The 17,159-nt window shown below is 42.4% G+C and overlaps 1 protein-coding gene across 1 annotated transcript in view; it reads right to left on the bottom strand.

Annotated features, from left to right (window-relative positions):
- RGS12 (regulator of G protein signaling 12) overlaps positions 1 to 17,159 on the bottom strand; it is a 215,710-nt gene that overhangs the window by 79,301 nt on the left and 119,250 nt on the right. The window contains exons 8-10 of the mRNA XM_084859884.1: positions 10,842 to 11,021; positions 8,197 to 8,350; positions 7,716 to 7,786 (exon numbers count right to left, since the gene is read on the bottom strand). Coding sequence (XP_084716010.1) covers positions 7,716 to 7,786; positions 8,197 to 8,350; positions 10,842 to 11,021 — 405 coding nt within the window. The remainder of the gene's footprint in view (positions 1 to 7,715; positions 7,787 to 8,196; positions 8,351 to 10,841; positions 11,022 to 17,159) is intronic.

Below are 17,159 nucleotides of genomic sequence, written 5' to 3'. Positions count from 1 at the left end.
CTAGAGATCCATAATGCTTGCTTAAGTTCATTATTGGTGCAATTCCCATGCTAGTAAGCCCCTGAGCATGTGCAGATGAGTCAAAGGGCCGATAACAGCCTTCTCAGTGCATTCCTTACTATTGAGTAGAAAGCCTTATCAAGCACTCTGCCTGGGAAGCGAAGTCTGTTTACAGGTGGCTGTGCTGGAGAACCAAACACTTCTAGCCTATACTGGGCATGAACGCTAGGGGCGCTTGCTAGTGTTGTGCTGCCTCATTGCTAATGCTGACATGTATTGTATAAAAAACCCATTTGACCCAATGGCTCGTGGTTCAGAGAAGCTGTCTGATCCAACCATTGGGTACGCCTGTGTGCTGTAAATTACTCAATAAGGTCTCCTTGTAAACAAACCTTTGAGTCTGATTTATCACTATCTTGGCACTTCTAACCTAAAAGTTCAACGCCCACGGTGGGGGCGATACACTACAGAATCTCTTTTTTGGGCCAGGGCCCAAAGTGTTAATAAGGCTTAGGGTTTCCCAGTGGAACTGTTGACTTCTGAAGTTCTCCTCAATTTCAAAAGCAGTTTGTCATGTGGCATTATGGGGTTCTGCTTGGAAAAAAGAGTCTTGAGTTTGCCTGGATTCATGAAAGTAGTTTCACAGCTTTTTGATCCATGTGTGTGTGAGAGAGTTTACTGTTTTGTGGATGATGTAATCTTGCTATCGCCCAGTTTGTAATAAATAAAATAACTACATAATGCACAGTTACTGTGGGACTTCTCCTGTCATCTTTTGCCTACCCATTCTTTTGTGTTTGGGACTAAAAACCAAAGATTCTGGTCAGCAGAAGGACTCTGAGCATGTGCAGAATGGTTTTCCCCCACCACTGCCTATTACAACAACCACCCAGGACAAGTTAACAAATATGCCTCCTCCTTCTCCACTCACCCCAGTTGCTCCCAATCACTTCTCACAGCAGAAGTATTAAGGCTTGAAAATCAAAGGTGTCCTGTCTATGAGGGTATCCATTGGTTATCTGTGACTGGAAAAGGCAAAGAGTCTGTCTCTCCACTCTCCCAACTGCAAGCATCATTAACAGATTTTTTGAGACAGCTACCTTGCTTTGCCTTGGCCCTGCTTCACTTTTTCTGCATGTTCTGGTATTCTGTATAGTCTTGGCTGGCCTTGGAAGGCACACTATAAGTTGTCATTTTATTATATGTGTGTGGAGGAACCAGGAGTCTTCAAGTGGGAATCACCTCTGGGCATTACTGTGGAAAAGGGGGGGGGGATTCTAAGCCAGTGTGCTTCCCCCAACACCTTTCAGCTGATTTTAAGGAAAGCAGTTTGCAGTACGTGGGTACAGGTCTCTCCTATTTAAGTAAATCCCGGTTTAGCATGGGCAAGGCAAGCTGCTTCTCTCAACATTAGCTGATAGGCATTGTTGGGGACAAGCGAAGTTATAATCCCCAACTTGCTGTGTTTCTCACAACAATGTCCAATGCCGATTCTTCCTCTCAGGGTCCCAAAGCAGCACCACATATGCAAAGGACTCCCAGGCAGCAGCAGTCATTTTCTGCACAATAACTTTTTTTTTTCCTCACCAGGTCCTAGTGCTTAACTCACCACAAATTAACCAGTGCTATCCCCCATCATCCCATATTTTTAGATATACTGCCTCTGAACATGGAAGTTCCATTTAGCTGTCATGGCTAGGCAATCCATGCAACCAAATATTTGCATTCTACTACTCTTCATGAGAGAAGACTAGTGCATGATGGGCTGCTAACTGACTTCTTCAAGTCAGCTGCCTGTGCTCCCTTTGTTCTGTGGCTGCATTCTCAGACTCTGTCCATATAAATATAAAATGGATGGGGACATAAAGTCACACAGGTGACCTGTGGAAAAGAAACTTGGGACTTTATTCCTGAGGCAACATGCATATAGGATTGCACTGTTAGTCTGGCTAAAACAGATATTCAATAGAAAAATAAAGATGTAAGACTTAAGTAAAAATTAAATGCCCTGCATGGGTATAAAACTTTGTGGAATCTGGGAAGTAAGTAGCATTCCACACTACTGCTATTTCTCTCTGTCCCGCCTCGAGGACGGGAGTGATAAAATTTCTAAAGGTGCTTTATAAAATGTAATCCCCCCCCCCCCCGGCTATTGTTCAATAACAATTCTGGGGTCATTGCAAGTTCTATTTTATTTAAAGCTCTCTCAGTCTCTTACTCATGCACGCACACACTCTTCTTCTATCCCTTTCCCTCTTTTGCAATCAGGGGTATACTGCCTCTGAACATGAAGGTTCTATCTCTTGGACTTTTTCCAGAGAAAATTGAACGTTGCTCCCCTCCCATTTTCTCTCTCTCCTCCTTCCCCTGTTTAAAAACAAATGGAGAAGTATTTCATATCCAATCCATCCACCCCAAAGTTAGATATTTCTTTCTTATCTTCTCCCCAAATCTTGATTAATTAAAGAATTTTGGTATTAACTATCCCCCACCCCAAAGGAGATGGACATAGCATGTCTTGTCACAATGTTTCTCTTTCTTTTAAAGGGGGAATGTTTAAAGATAAAGTAATGCCACACACACACACGTATTTCTCAAAACTCCCCTTCCCCACACCTTAAACCAACACATTCCAGTATATACAGACTGCAGTACATACAGACTGCAACCTTACTCTAAGGCTTCACCCCACCCCCCACAAAAGAAAGAAAGGCATGAGATGCCTTTAAAAACATCTGTTGTTGCTTTTAAATAACATACTGTTGAATCTTTGTGAGAAGCTCTAATTTTCAGGAAAAAAAGATTTGTCTCCCTTTTTTCTTGTACATACAAACACATACACACATTCTATTTTCCCCTTCCTCACTCTTATGACCAGAGATACACTGGCTCTGAACACAGAGTAGGTTTGGACCTTTTCAAGAGAAAAATGAATGTTGTCTCTCCTCCCCCTATGTAGATTTCCCCCCCTCTTTCTTCCTGCCCTGTTGTGTTCGAACAATTCATAGAGCTATTAAATATCCCCACCCCACTCCCCACTACAAAGTAGTTCTCTCTTTTCTCCTCCCCAGCCATCAATTACATAAAGAACATTGGAGGGACACTAACCTTAAACTCCCCCCAAATGTAAATTCTTTAAAAAGTTTAGAAGTGTATTTAATATCCGTCCCAACTCCCCCAAATATCCTATTTCTCACCCCACCCCCCATTTTTTCCTAACCCAACATGTTTCTTGGCTGGGGAATAATGCTGCAGTCCTGTATCTACTTAACTGGGAGTGTAATAGAAATTCTGGAAAGACATGCTTAGGAGTGCACTGTTAATCTATGACCCACCTCCCAAAATTACATCATGAGGCTTTTAAACCTAAATAGCTGATATTCAGTAACACATCTTTGCAAAGTTAATTCATTTAAAGATAATTTGCAGGGAAAGGAGTGAAACAAAACTCAAACCAGAAGTAAAATCACTTGCAATACGTAGAACTATACATGCAGAAAGATGCAAACACACAATTCTTCAAAGCATTTACTTACTTTAAAATGCCCCAGTCTACTTTTCAAAAAGAGCTTCTGCCCGTTCCTTGCTCAGTGCATACCCACTAAACTTCCCTGTAGGGAGTTGTCCCAGCAGATATCCCTGGCAAATGGGGCAGCCATTTTTTTTTTATGGTGGTAGCCATTTTGATTCCCCCCAAAATACCAGAAAACATGGCATGATAGGAAAAATAAAATTGTCACTGCAATGAAAACAAGGCTTACAAATGCTGCATATTTCCCCCGTTCCCTCTCAACATTCTAAATCAACAGGTGATAGGTGCAAGGGAGGCTTCTGAGTCTGCGCAGGCTTACAGTTAGTCCCATTGGCTTTCATTATATGTTAAAAAGATTATTTAAAAAAATGAATTTTGAAAAAAAAATATTTCACTGACTCCAATACAAGAGGAATAGGGAACCATCAATGTTTTAAATAAAAAGCCCATTGTTTCTCCAGAAATTGTGGGCAAAAATGGGTGCCAATACAAATTCTCAAAGTTTTTTTGCTTTTTGTCTTTAAGGGCACCATCCTATGGCAGCCTATGAGTATCCTATGCAGAAAGGGAGGCACCCCATGCGTGCCTCTGTTCATTTTAGCTAGATGGGTGATTTCACCCATCTAGCAGAGGCTTTGGGGAGTGTGGGGGGGAAGGAGGCTGGGGCAGCCATAGGAAAGATTGTAGGAATGCTGCCCCGGTCTCCTCCCCTCCCCTTCCCGGTCTCCTTCCCCTTCTCCCCATCTCCGTGCTCCATGTTATATGCGCGGAGAAGTAGCTGGCACGGTTCTCTCTGTGCCGGCTACAAGGGGAAGAGGGTGGGGAGTGCCGTTTCCTGTCTCTGAGCCCTGTCTCTGAGCCCAGAAACCAAGATTGCTCTCTAAACTGCTTTTTCTCCCTCAATATTTCACCAATCATCCTACATTTTTACGGGTATGTAAAATCTGCACTTCTTACACCTGTACATTTCAGAAAGATTGATTGAACAGTTTTAATTTTATAAGGTTAGAACAACTCTCCCCTCTGAATACCACTTAACATGGTAGAATATTTTTTTTTCCTGATAGCCCTTAACATATATAATAATAAACTTGACATGCTTTCTAGTTACAGATTTAGCATAATGTCTAGTTTGGTCCTTACTTCTAATTAAGAAGAAAAATATTTTGTGGAACAATACGTCCTCTGACTAGTGAAAATGATAAGCAAAACAACTACTTTGTTACTAATATGCAAATTAGCCATTCATTCTAGCCAATTCGATATTTCTGTTGGATCTCAGTACCAAACAAGCAACATCACCTCTTGTTTAAATGAAATGCAAAGTACTATTGCAAATGTCAAAGGTGATAGTCCAGAAACTCTTACTAATAAAGCTGTAACATGATTCTTACTACAGCATACTTCTATGTAACATGATTCTGTGTAACATGATTCTTACTATTGCATACATTCTTCAGCTACAATGCATATCAAAGCAGGTAGAGCACCTGCTTTGTATACAGTAGGTTCCAGTACAATCAATAGCGTCTCCAGTTTAAAAAAAAAAGGACCAGGTGATCCATTCAAAGATAAGCACTTATAAATCCCACTGAATTAAATTACAGTTAAGCATATTCTGCCATGGAAATCAATGGGGCTTCAAAGTGCTTAACTTTGATTGGGTCAGGCCCAATGTGCTTGATTGTCATTTCTCTTTCTAAATAAACCCTTTTCCCCCTTCATTAATCACTGCCTTGTTGTGGCGAAGGGGCCTGCATAACTCAGTGAAGCCATAAGCTATGCCGTGCAGGGCTGCCCAAGACAGACATGGTGGAGAGTTCTGACAAAATGTAGTCCACTGGAGAAGGAAATGGGAACCCACTCCAGTGTTCTTGCCAAGAAAACCCCATGGAACGTATCACAAGGCTAAAAGATATGACGCCAGAAGAGGAGCCCCTCAGGTCGGAAGGTGTCCAATATACTACTGGGGAAGAACAGAGGGTATTTCCAAGTAGTGCCAGAAAGAGTGAAGTGGCTGGGCCAAAGCCGAAAGGACACTCAGCTGTGGATGTGTCTGGTGGTGAAAAGAAAATCCGATGCTGTAAAGAACAATATTGTTTAGGAACCTGGAATGTACGATCAATGAATCAAGGTATGCTGGAGGTGGTCAAACATGGCAAGATTGAACATGGACATCTTGGGAATCAGCGAACTAAAATGGACAAGCATGGGCAATTTTAATTCAGGTGACCATTATATCTACTACTGTGGGCAAGAATCCCTTAGAAGAAATGGAGTAGCACTCATAGTCAACAAAAGGGTGGGAAAAGCAGTACTGGGGTACAATCTAAAAAACGATAGAATGATCTCAGTACGAATCCAAGGCAAACCATTCAACATCACAGTAATTCAAGTCTATGCCCCAACCACTGAGGCCGAAGAAGCTGAGGTGGATCGGTTCTATGAAGACCTACAACACCTTCTAGAACTAACACCAAAAAAAGATGTCCTCTTCATCATAGGGGATTGGAATGCTAAAGTAGGAAGTCAAGAAATCACCGGGATAACAGGCAAGCAAGCCCTTGGTGTACAAAATGAAGCAGGACAAAGGCTAATAGAGTTTTGCCAAGAGAACACGCTGATCATAGCAAACACTCTTTTCCAACAGCACAAGAGGCGACTCTACACATGGACATCACCAGATGGTCAATATCGAAATCAGATTGATTATGTCCTTTGCAGCCAAAGATGGAGAAGCTCTATACAGTCAGTAAAAACAAGAGCTGGAGCTGACTGTGGCTCAGATCATGAGCTTCGTATTGCAAAAATGCGGCTTAAATTGAAGAATGTAGGAAAAACCACTAAACCATTCAGGTGTGACCTAAATCATATTCCTTATGAATATACAGTGGAGGTGAGGAATAGATTTCAGGGATTAGACCTGATAGACAGAGTGCCTGAGGAACTATGGACGGAGGTCCGTAACATTGTTCAGGAGGCAGCAACTCAATCCATCCCAAAGAAAAAGAAATGCAAGAAAGCAAAGTGGCTGTCTGATGAGGCTTTACAAGTAGCTGAGGAAAGAAGGGAAGCGAAAAGCAAGGGAGAAAGGGGAAGATATATCCAACTGAATGCTGAGTTCCAGAGAATAGCAAGGAGAGACAAGAAGGCCTTCTTAAATGAACAATGAAAAGAAATCGAGGAAAACAATAGAATGGGAAGACTAGAGATCTTTTCAAGAAAATCGGAGATTTCAAGGGAACGTTTTGTGCAAAGACGGGCATGATAAAGGACAAAGAAGGCAGGGACCTAACAGAAGCAGATGAGATTAAGAAGAGGTGGAAAGAATACACAGAAGAACTATACAGGAAAGATCTTAATGTCCCTGATAGCCATGATAGTGCGGTCACCGAACTTGAGTGAAGTTTATTCCTAGAGAGTGAAGTCAAGCGGGCCTTAGGAAGCACTACTAACAACAAAGCTAGCGGAGATGACAGTATTCCAGCTGATCTATTTAAGATCCTAAAAGATGATGCTGTTAAAGTGCTGCACTCAATATGCCAACAAATCTGGAACACTCAACAGTGGCCACAAGACTGGAAAATGTCAGTTTACATTCCAATTCCAAAGACAGGCAATGCCAAGACTGCATTGACTGAATTGACTGCAAAGCTGAATTGACTGCAAAGCTATGTATTGGTTAGCAAAGTCTGCTCCTAGTGACTGAATATGTTACTACAGCCTTCAATCACATGGACACATTTAAATGAATTAAAATTAATTAATCTGTCTCAAAAACAAAATAACCCTGAGAGGAACACCCCTAGGGTCCCCTTAGTATGCATGTCCAGTTTCAGGAGTCTAGGTTTCACTGTCTTGGCGCTATGGTGCTGACAGACCGGCAGACATCCTCTTTTATTCTTATGGATTCTTGTTACTTGACAGTTTATTTTACATTGGAGTAATACACAGCAAACAAAGAAGACAACCTATACTTTGTCTGTCAATTGGATGTGTGCCTATCAAGCTGTATTTTTGTCACTCATTTTTGGAATACTCCTTAGTTTAATACAGCAAAGGTTTCAAGCAAACTTACACAACTTTTGACTTACACATAGGGAGTACAGTTGATGTTATTCAGATATACTCTATTCACCTGTATGCACTCGTAATCTTTTTGGTCCAAAAATGAAAGCCTTACCATTTCAAGACTTGCAGCTGATGACAATGAGTCTTGAGATTCATGTCTGTAGGACAATCCATTGGTAGAATCTGTAGAGAAACCTTAAGTCAAAGATAGTGCCAACTAATTAAAAATATAGTAACGTGATCTTACTAGAAAATGTTACATTGGTGTACCAGAACTTTCACATATATGCTCAATGCATACCATCTCTAGAGTTTGTTCACTCTAGAGGTACCTAATCATGCTTTAAGATCTGGAGAAAACATAATGTTCTCTCCATTGCAGTCCACTAAATGTGTTTCAGATTTTATACAGAGTTTAGAATTTTATGTTTGAAAATTGAGCAGTTGTGACTCTCAACAATACAGGCCTATAAACAAGAAGCTTCTAACATGGCTATGACAGATGTTTTAGAGAGATTCAAACCCCCCCCCCCCCATTACTACAGTGGATGATATACAAACACGTATGTCAGTGTTTGTATTTTAAAACTCACCTTTGGGACAATCACCATTCTCCTTTTTCTTCTGTGACCTCCCCAAACTCTTGCTTCTAGACCAGGAAAAAAAGGTCCCCTTTTTCTTTTTCTCAGAGTCTTCATCCCCAGATTCTTCATTTAAGGATCTCCCAGACTTGGATTTTCCACTCAACTACCACCAAAATATATAGATATATTTAAAATAGCTGGAAACCTCATGTTAATTTATCCAGAGTAGCACTTAAACTTTCTGGTATTTGTTATTGCTTATAATCCTATTCACAACTAATTTTCAATACTACAAATGACTATGGTATGTATTTTAGGAAAAGTAGTGCAGATTGAAAACAAGAAATAGCATGTTTATTTATTTATTTATTTCTATCTATCTATCTATCTATCTATTATTTATTTATTTACAATATTTATATACTGCTCCACACCACAGATTTTGAAGCAGTGAACAACAAGATAAAATAATAAAACACCATATTAAAACCATTAAAACATTTGAAAAGATACCAATTCTGAATTTAATAAACTGTGGCTGGTCACACAAGGAAGGCCTCTCGAAACAACAATGTCTGCAGGAGGTGTGGAAAGCAACACAATGTTGGTGCCTGTCTAACCTCCAAAGGCAGAGAGTTCCACAGGAAGGGAGCCACCACAATGATGGCTCTTTTCCTGGTGGACTCCAGCCAGGCCATGGGTCCATGTGCAACCACCAGGGACATGCCCTCTGATGACCTTAGTGACCTGGAAGGTTGGTAAAGAAGGAGGCACTCCTGATCAGGTTCGTAGTCTGGGGGTACTCCTAGATCCATCATTGTTGCTGGAGGCCCAAGTGACTGTGATGGCTCAAAGTGCCTTTTACCAGCTTCAGCTGGTTCGCCAGCTATGGCCTCTCCTGGACAGGGATAGCTTGGCCATAGCAATGCAGGCATTAGTAACCTCAAGACTGGATTACTGCAATGTGCTGTATGTGGGGCTGCCCTTGAGGTTGGTCTGGAAGCTGGAGCTAGTGCAGAAGGCAGCAGCTCAGCTGTTGCCGGGAGCTGCCCCTTTTTAACATGTAACTCCTTTGCTGGGGGAACTGCACTGGCTGCCTATTCACTACCAGGCCAGGTTTAAGGTATTGGCTAGCTTTTATTAGCCAAGAGGGGCAGGTATCAAGAGGGCATGTGGTCTCATTGCTGCAAGCACCTTGACCACATCATCAGGCTGCAGGAACTGGAACTGATCCCACAAAATTGGGCAGATGGTGGCATCAGACACCTCAACTGGAACAGTGATAACAACAGCATCAAGTTCGCTCCAGAGACAAGCGATTTTCTCCTCAAAGTGCAATGCAAAAAGGTCACAGTGGATCCTTGACGGGGCCAGGGCCCCATTTGCTAGGAAGGGTGTTAACAACCCCCGGACTACCTGGAAGAGTTCCACTGGATGGCTACTCGAGGATGCAATAGAGGCAGCAAAATAAGCCTTCTTTGCTGCCCGCACCGCCATGCAATAGGCACGATTCTGTGCTCTAGAGCATGCTCGGTCACCTTCGCTTCGAGTCTTATGCCATTTGCACTTTAGCCGGCATCTAATAATGTCTCCAAAAACAAGCAGTGACCCACTGACTGCGAGCACCAAGAAATTTCTTTGGTGAATGCATTTTTAAGTGACATATTTTATTTCTAACAAACTAAACACTTATACTGTGTAAGTCTGTAATTGATTAGATGCTATTCAGATGTGAACTAGCTAAGGAGAACCTCTTCCTCACCTGTTTTCCCTTTGTCTTTTACCACAAGCTCATGCACTGCCCTCTCCTCTGTCTCACACACACTAGACTAGAGGATGGGAGCAGAAGCATCCACTTTTGCTTTTAAATGAACCAGAGTTCCTTGTGATGTCTGAACTCAGGGAACTGGGTTGTTCATAGTAACCATAGTTTAAACAAACACCTGTCTTTATGTTTGGACATCACAGGGAACTCTGGTGTTGTTTTTAAGTGGAAATGGATGCTTTTGATCTCCTCCTCTGGTGTATGAAAAAACAGGGGAGTGCACAAGCTTAAGGCTCACTATGGCTCATTCATGTAGTGGGAAACCATGATTTCCCATTACATCTGGATTGGGCCTTAAAGTCAGCATTAGGCCAGGGATAGGCAAAAGGTAGATTGGGATCTAATGGTACATCTCTAGGCAGTACATCAAGAAGGGTTTCTGACTTCCTACTGTTTAACAATGGCAACAACTTAAAGGCTCTCTCTCTCTCTCAGTTAGGCTGCTGAAATGAAGAAAAGTTGGGGGAGGGGGAGACATGTATTAGTGTGTGAAAAGGCTGAGAGCTCAGTTCTGGTGCTGAAACAGATTTCTGAGCTAAGCATGTACTCAGAGGTACCCTTTACCCTTCTTTAATTCTAAGTGTATCTCTACTTTATTGAATCACTATCAAAACACTTGGCTCCAGTTCTTGGATCTCAGGCATGTAGTAAAAAAACACACATAACCAAGTAGATCCCCCAAGCCTGAAGCCTGCCCACTCCTGCATTAGGCAATATAAACAAATATGATTATATTTGTCTATATATTCAAGTGATCAACAAACAAAAGATGCTCAACTACAATTATGTATTAAGATTGTAAATGATTGGTCATATAAGAAAGAAACACCTTTTTTGATGTTGAAATATTGGACCACTCAGAACCAAAACTGTGCTTAGAAGTAGGGCTACTGGGAGCATATTGTGGATCAGGGACAGAACGGCCTTCGACTTCTGCCAAAATACATTCTTGGTAAAGTGGAGATTTCAGAAAACGCGTGTAGCTGTCAAACTTCATCAAGTTGAAAATCTGAGAGGCAATCACATTAATATTTTATATAAGATTGAACAAAACCTTTACAAGCATCAGTTTCACAAAAATGCTGAGCATCAGTATCAAGACAGTTATTTGTCTTAACAGTGTTTTCAGTTTAAAAAGAAAACAGAAACTGCATAAATTTGAAGTGCAATGTTATAAATAAATGTAGTGCCCACACAACTGGAAATAAAAATATAATATTAGAATGGATTTCTCTGAAAAGTTGAAACCAAAACTTTGAATAAAGCTTAATTTTATGCAAAAGACATGGGACACATTGCTGCCAAGTTAAGCACTTTTTAACTTAACTGCAATTATTGCACTAGGAGAAATAATGCTTACTTCTTCCTTTGAATTCAATAGGATGTAAAGATTCTTAACTGGCAGAATCTGACCCATGATATTTGGAAAACAGTAAAATGAAAAAAAAATATTGCCTTTGTCTTTCTTGATGAAAACAAATAGCTTCTGTTGGAAGTTTTTGATAGCTATTCAATACATTCTGTTACCTTCCCTGCATTTTTCAATTGTGAAATTCTGCTACTTTCCCTTCAATTGATCACTATTACTATTATTATTACTACAATAGGCTACATCCAATGTCACGTGAGTGACACCTGCTCCCTCAACGGGGCTTCCCCTTGCTCTCCTCTCATGTACCCCCCCACCCCCAAATCAGATCCAGAGGGTCCCCCAACCCTCTGGAGCAGATCTGAGGTGCGTGTGTGGGGCTGTAGGGGAGGAGGAATCTGTTCCATCAGTGGTTTCCATGGACGGACACCACTGGATATAACCCAATATTTTTAATCTAAGTTAAATGAAATTAGATCTCTTTTCATTGTTTTTAAAACTTGATTATTCTTCCAATAAAATGAAAAAAGACCCAGCAGCTGCAGGAAAGTAATTTAGGGAGCAACCCTGTGCCCCCCAGACAGAGCCTGGGGGGGGGGCATGGGATAGTTCAGTTTCCTGGTTCCGACCTCTACGCTTCCTGCCCCCTTCCCCTCATGGCCAACGCAGAGAGAACCGCGAAGGCTACCTCTCCACATTTGGAAAATGGAGTGCAGAGACAGAGAAAAGGGGGCATTCCCGGGGATGGGGAGGGGAAGAGACTGCCCCAGGGTGGGAAGGAGAGGAGACTACTCCCATAATTGCCCCAGCTTCCTTCCCTCCCCTCTGAGGTGCTGCTGCTAGATGGGTGAAATCGCCCATCTAGCAGAAATGCAGGGCAGCTGGAGCAGGGAGGCGAAGATCACTTCTGCTGTCCTCCCACCCTGCGTTGGATACGCAGCAGCCTCCAAATTTGGAGGCTGCCGTGTATCCATGTAGGATTGCATCCTTAGTGATCCAAATACAATAAACCTTAATCCCAACGCTTTTCAAACAATTAGCTCTTCATCAAGAGACAGTAAAGAAATAACATTGAAAGTATACCAGGAATGAACTAGGTACATGTTATTTGGATAATAGGTTAAAAAATATATAAGTTCTCTATTTCATATATTCTTAATTTTTTATGATTAAAGGCAAAGAAATATTCTAATCCCACAGCTGGGTAATTAGAATAGGTCAGTCCTGTAGGAAGGCTCTCAGTTTCCTGGCAGTGAGTGACCAGAGCAAATGAACAAGGTGAGCAAAACAGAGAGGAACTAATATAAGAGGCAAAGAGAGGAGTGGATTTGTGGGCGAGTTTGTGGTTTGTTTCATGTTTTTTTCCTTCCCTGCTTAGGTTATGCCTTCTCTTTACTTAGGGCTGCTGTTATTATGTTCAGGGCCTTCTCTTTACTTAAGGCTGCTAGTATTAAGTTTGGGGCCTTTGTCTCTCTCTCTGCTTGGTGCTTTTTTCTCTCTCTTTGTTTGGAGTTTTTTTTTCTTTGCTGCACTCAATATGCCAACAAATTTGGAACACTCAACAGTGGCCACAAGACTGGAAAAGGTCAGTTTACATTCCAATTCCAAACAAGGGCAACGCCAAAGAGTGTTCAAACTACCGTACAATTGTGCTCATTTCACATGCCAGCAAGGTGATGCTCAAAATCCTACAAGCTAGGCTTCAGCAGTATGCGAACCGAGAACTACCGGAAGTACAAGCTGGGTTTCGAAGAGGCAGAGGAACTAGAGATCAAATCGCCAACTTTCACTGGATTATGGAGAAAGCAAGAGAATTCCAGAAAAACGTCTATTTCTGCTTCATTGACTACGCTAAAGCCTTTGATTGTGTGGATCGCAACAAACTCTGGCAAATTCTTAAAGAGATGGGAGTACCAGACCACCTTACCTGTCTCCTGAGAAACCTGTACGAGGGCCAAGATGCAACAGTAAGAACCGGACATGGAACAACCGATTGGTTCAAAATTGGGAAAGGAGTACGACAAGGCTGCATATTGTCACCCTGCTTATTTAACTTATATGCAGAGTACATCATGAGAAACGCCGGCTTGGATGACTCACAGGTTGGAATTAAGATTGCCGGGAGAATTATCAACAACCTCAGATACGCAGATGATACCACCCTAACGGCAGAAAGCGAAGAGGATCTAAAGAGCCTCTTGTTGAGGGTGAAAGTGGAGAGTGCAAAAGCTGGTTTGAAACTCAACATTAACAAAACTAAGATCATGGCATCTGGCCCTATCACTTCCTGGCATATAGAAGGGGAAGAAATGGAAGCAGTGACAGATTTTATTTTCTTGGGCTCCAAGATCACCGCAGACGGTGACTGTAGCCATGAAATTAAAAGACGCTTGCTCCTTGGGAGGAAAGCTATGGCAAACCTAGACAGCATAGTAAGAAGCAGAGACATCACCTTGCCAACCAAGGTTCGTATAATCAAAGCTATGGTTTTCCCAGTAGCAACGTATGGCTGTGAGAGCTGGACTATAAGGAAGGCTGAGTGCCGAAGAATTGATGCCTTCGAACTGTGGTGCTGAAGAAGACTCTTACGAGTCCCCTGGACTGCAAGGAGGTACAATCAGTCCATCCTAAAGGAAATCAACCCTGACTGCTCATTGGAAGGACAGATACTGAAGCTGAAGCTCATATATTTTGGCCACCTAATGCGAAGAGAAAACTCACTGGAAAAGACCCTGATGCTGGGAAAGACTGAGGCAAAAGGAGAAGGGGACAGCAGAGGATGAGATGGCTAGATAGCATCACCGATGCAATGAATATGAACTTGAGCATGCTCCGGGAGAGAGCGGAGGACAGGAAGGCCTGGCGTGCTATGGTCCATGGGGTCACAAAGAGTCGGACACGACTGAACAACAACAAATTATGTTTCAGTATGTTATTGTATTTTATGGCTTTAAGCTTTGTCTTGTAAATCACCTTCAACTAATGGGCAGTATAGAAACATAATAAATAAATAAATATTTTCCCCTGCTGTTGCCTGAGGCTTAAGGGTGGAGCTATGGCTTAAGGGTGGAGCTTTGGCTGTGGGTCACCTGACTCAGCTAGCTATGAAAAGCTTGTGAGTGGAGCCAAATCCCGTAATTTGGTAATAAGAGCAGGTGAGATCTGTAGGAAGGTTCTCTGCTGGAGTGAGTGCCAGAGTTAACCAACCGGGGATGGGGGTGCATGGGAGTTCAGTGGGGAAGGTTGAGAGGGATCCCAAGGAGATGGAAGATTCATCTAGAAATCCTAGCGCCAAGGCCACTGAGGAAGCTGCTGTGGTGACCAGCAGGGTATGTGCCATGTTTGTCTTGCTGCCTGACGACAACATGAGCTACACTGCAATACGTGCAAACTAGTAATTCTAGTGGAAGATAAGCTGAAGGGATTTGAGGTGTGGCTGTCTACACTCCAGTTTATCAGGGAGGATGAAAGGTTTTTAGATGAGAGGTAAGATGCATTCCTAAAAGGACACCAGAAAGAGGTTTCCAAGGAAGAGGAAGAAAACAAAAGGCAAGAGACAGGTGTGTGGCACATATGACTAGGAGAATCAGGACAAATTCTGTGCCAATGGAAATACAGAACCAATACCAGGCTCTACCCATAGGAGACCCTGGGCCATCTGAGCAAGAAACATCACCCCATGCTCCACAGAACATTGAAGATTAAACTCAGATTCCTATGGATGGGAGGAATTCAACTACCAAGCCGAGAAAGAGGATACACATGGTGGTGGTCAGAGACACCCTACAGAGAGGGACAGAGACAGTTGTGTGCAGACATAGTATATTATGTTTGGAGGTGTGTTGCCTTCTTGGATAATGTATTCAAAATGTCATGGAAAGGTTGCTGAGAGTCATCAAACCCACTGGCTGCTGCCCACTCCTGCTCATCTATGTGGGAATGAATTATAGCCAAAAGGCCCTCGACACTGTAAATCGTACTGCTCTCTGGACCATCCTTCTGAAAACCGGATGCCCTAATAGATTTGTGAACATCTTGCGGCTCCTCTGTGACGGCAACAATCTTGGAAAGATCTCAAAGTGATCCATTCAAAGTGGGATCAGGTGTTAAACAGGGGTGTGTCATTGCTCCAACCTTATTTGCTATCTTCATCGCTCTGATTCTACACTTTGTTGAAGGGAAACTTCCCACTGGTGCAGAAATCATATATCAAACAGATAAAAAACGTTTTAATCTCAGTAGGCTGAAAGCAAAAAGTAAGGTAATTACATCCTCTGTCATAGAACTTCAATATGCTGATGATAACGTAATCTGCACACATTCAGAGGAAAATCTCCAAACTATCCTAAACATCTTTGCAGAAGCATATGAAAATCTTGGCCTCTCGCTTAACATAAAAAAACCCAAGTGCTTTACCAGCAAGCACAAACCAATCCCTCTGTAGGGCCATCAATCCAGCTTAACGGAGTGATGCTGGAAAATGTCGATCACTTTTCTTATCTTGGCAGCCATCTCTCCACAAAAGCCGACATCGACGCTGAAATTCAGCATCGCCTGAGCTCTGCGACTGTAGCATTCTCCCGAATGAAGCGTAGAGTGTTCGACGATTGGGACATTCGCAGGGAGACCAAAATGCTTGTTTACAAAGCCATTGTACTACCGACCTTACTGTACACCTGTGAAACATGGACCATCTATAAACGCCACTCCCAGCTTCTCGAAAAATTCCACCAACGCTGCCTCCGAAAAATTCTGCAAATTACTTGGGAAGACAGACAGACTAATGTGAGTGTACTGGAAGAAGCAAAGACCACCAGCGTTGAAACAATGATTCTCCAACATCAACTTCGCTGGATTGGCCATGTTGTTCGAATGCCTGATTATCGTCTTCCAAAGCAGTTACTCTATTCCCAAATTATGAATGGAAAACGGAATATTGGTGGACAGCAAAAGAGATTTAAAGATGTTCTTAAAGCTAATCTAAAAAAATGTAACATAAGCATTGAGAACTGGGAAGCTCTAACTCATGAGCATTCCAACTGGAGGTCAGCCTATATTAAAGGTGCTATGGACTTTGAAGAAGCACAAGTACAGACGAAAGGGAAAAACGAGCTCAGCGGAAGGCACATCAAGCGAACCCTCACTGTGACCGCCTTCCACCTGGAAACCTACGTCCTCACTGTGGGAGGCTGTGTAGATCCAGAATCGGCCTTTACAGCCACCTGCAAAGCCACTGCTAGAGATTAATATGTTGATTGACCTATCTTCTATGAATCTGTCTAATCCTTTTAAAGAGTTATCTATATAGACTCTTTCTTTGGAAGACAATTTTACTTGGTCACGAGTGATCGCCATGATAATGAGCCAAAAGAAATCTTGAATGGATCTCCAAAGACTATGACTCTCTTGGTAGGAAAATGAAGGACTTGCAGGCACAACTGGTATTTTCATCACTTCCTCCTGCTGAAGGTCGGGGCATTGGATGGGAAAGATAGATACTGAAACTGAACCGCTCGCTACATAGATCATGTTGTCAGGAAAGGCTTGGCTTCTTGGATCCTACAAATATGAAACACTGACTCCTGGCAGGTAATGGGGTGCACCTAACAAGACTAGGAAGGAGTGGTTTGGCAGGAGCCTCACAAGCCTGTTCAAGAGAACCTGAAACTAAACCCTTTTGGGGGAGGGAGGAAAACCCCAGAGTTAAGTATGAGGGACAAGAACATGTGTGAGGAACGAGGACAGTGCCTGGTAATTTGCAGGTAAATACAGCAGGAA

The sequence above is a fragment of the Heloderma suspectum genome, chromosome 5 (assembly GCF_057233095.1).
Source record: "Heloderma suspectum isolate Gila_16-S chromosome 5, 16-S_ref, whole genome shotgun sequence".
Classification (NCBI taxonomy): Eukaryota; Metazoa; Chordata; class Lepidosauria; order Squamata; family Helodermatidae; genus Heloderma; species Heloderma suspectum.
Note: the sequence above shows the minus strand (reverse complement) of the source record. Positions and strands in the feature narration are given on the sequence as shown.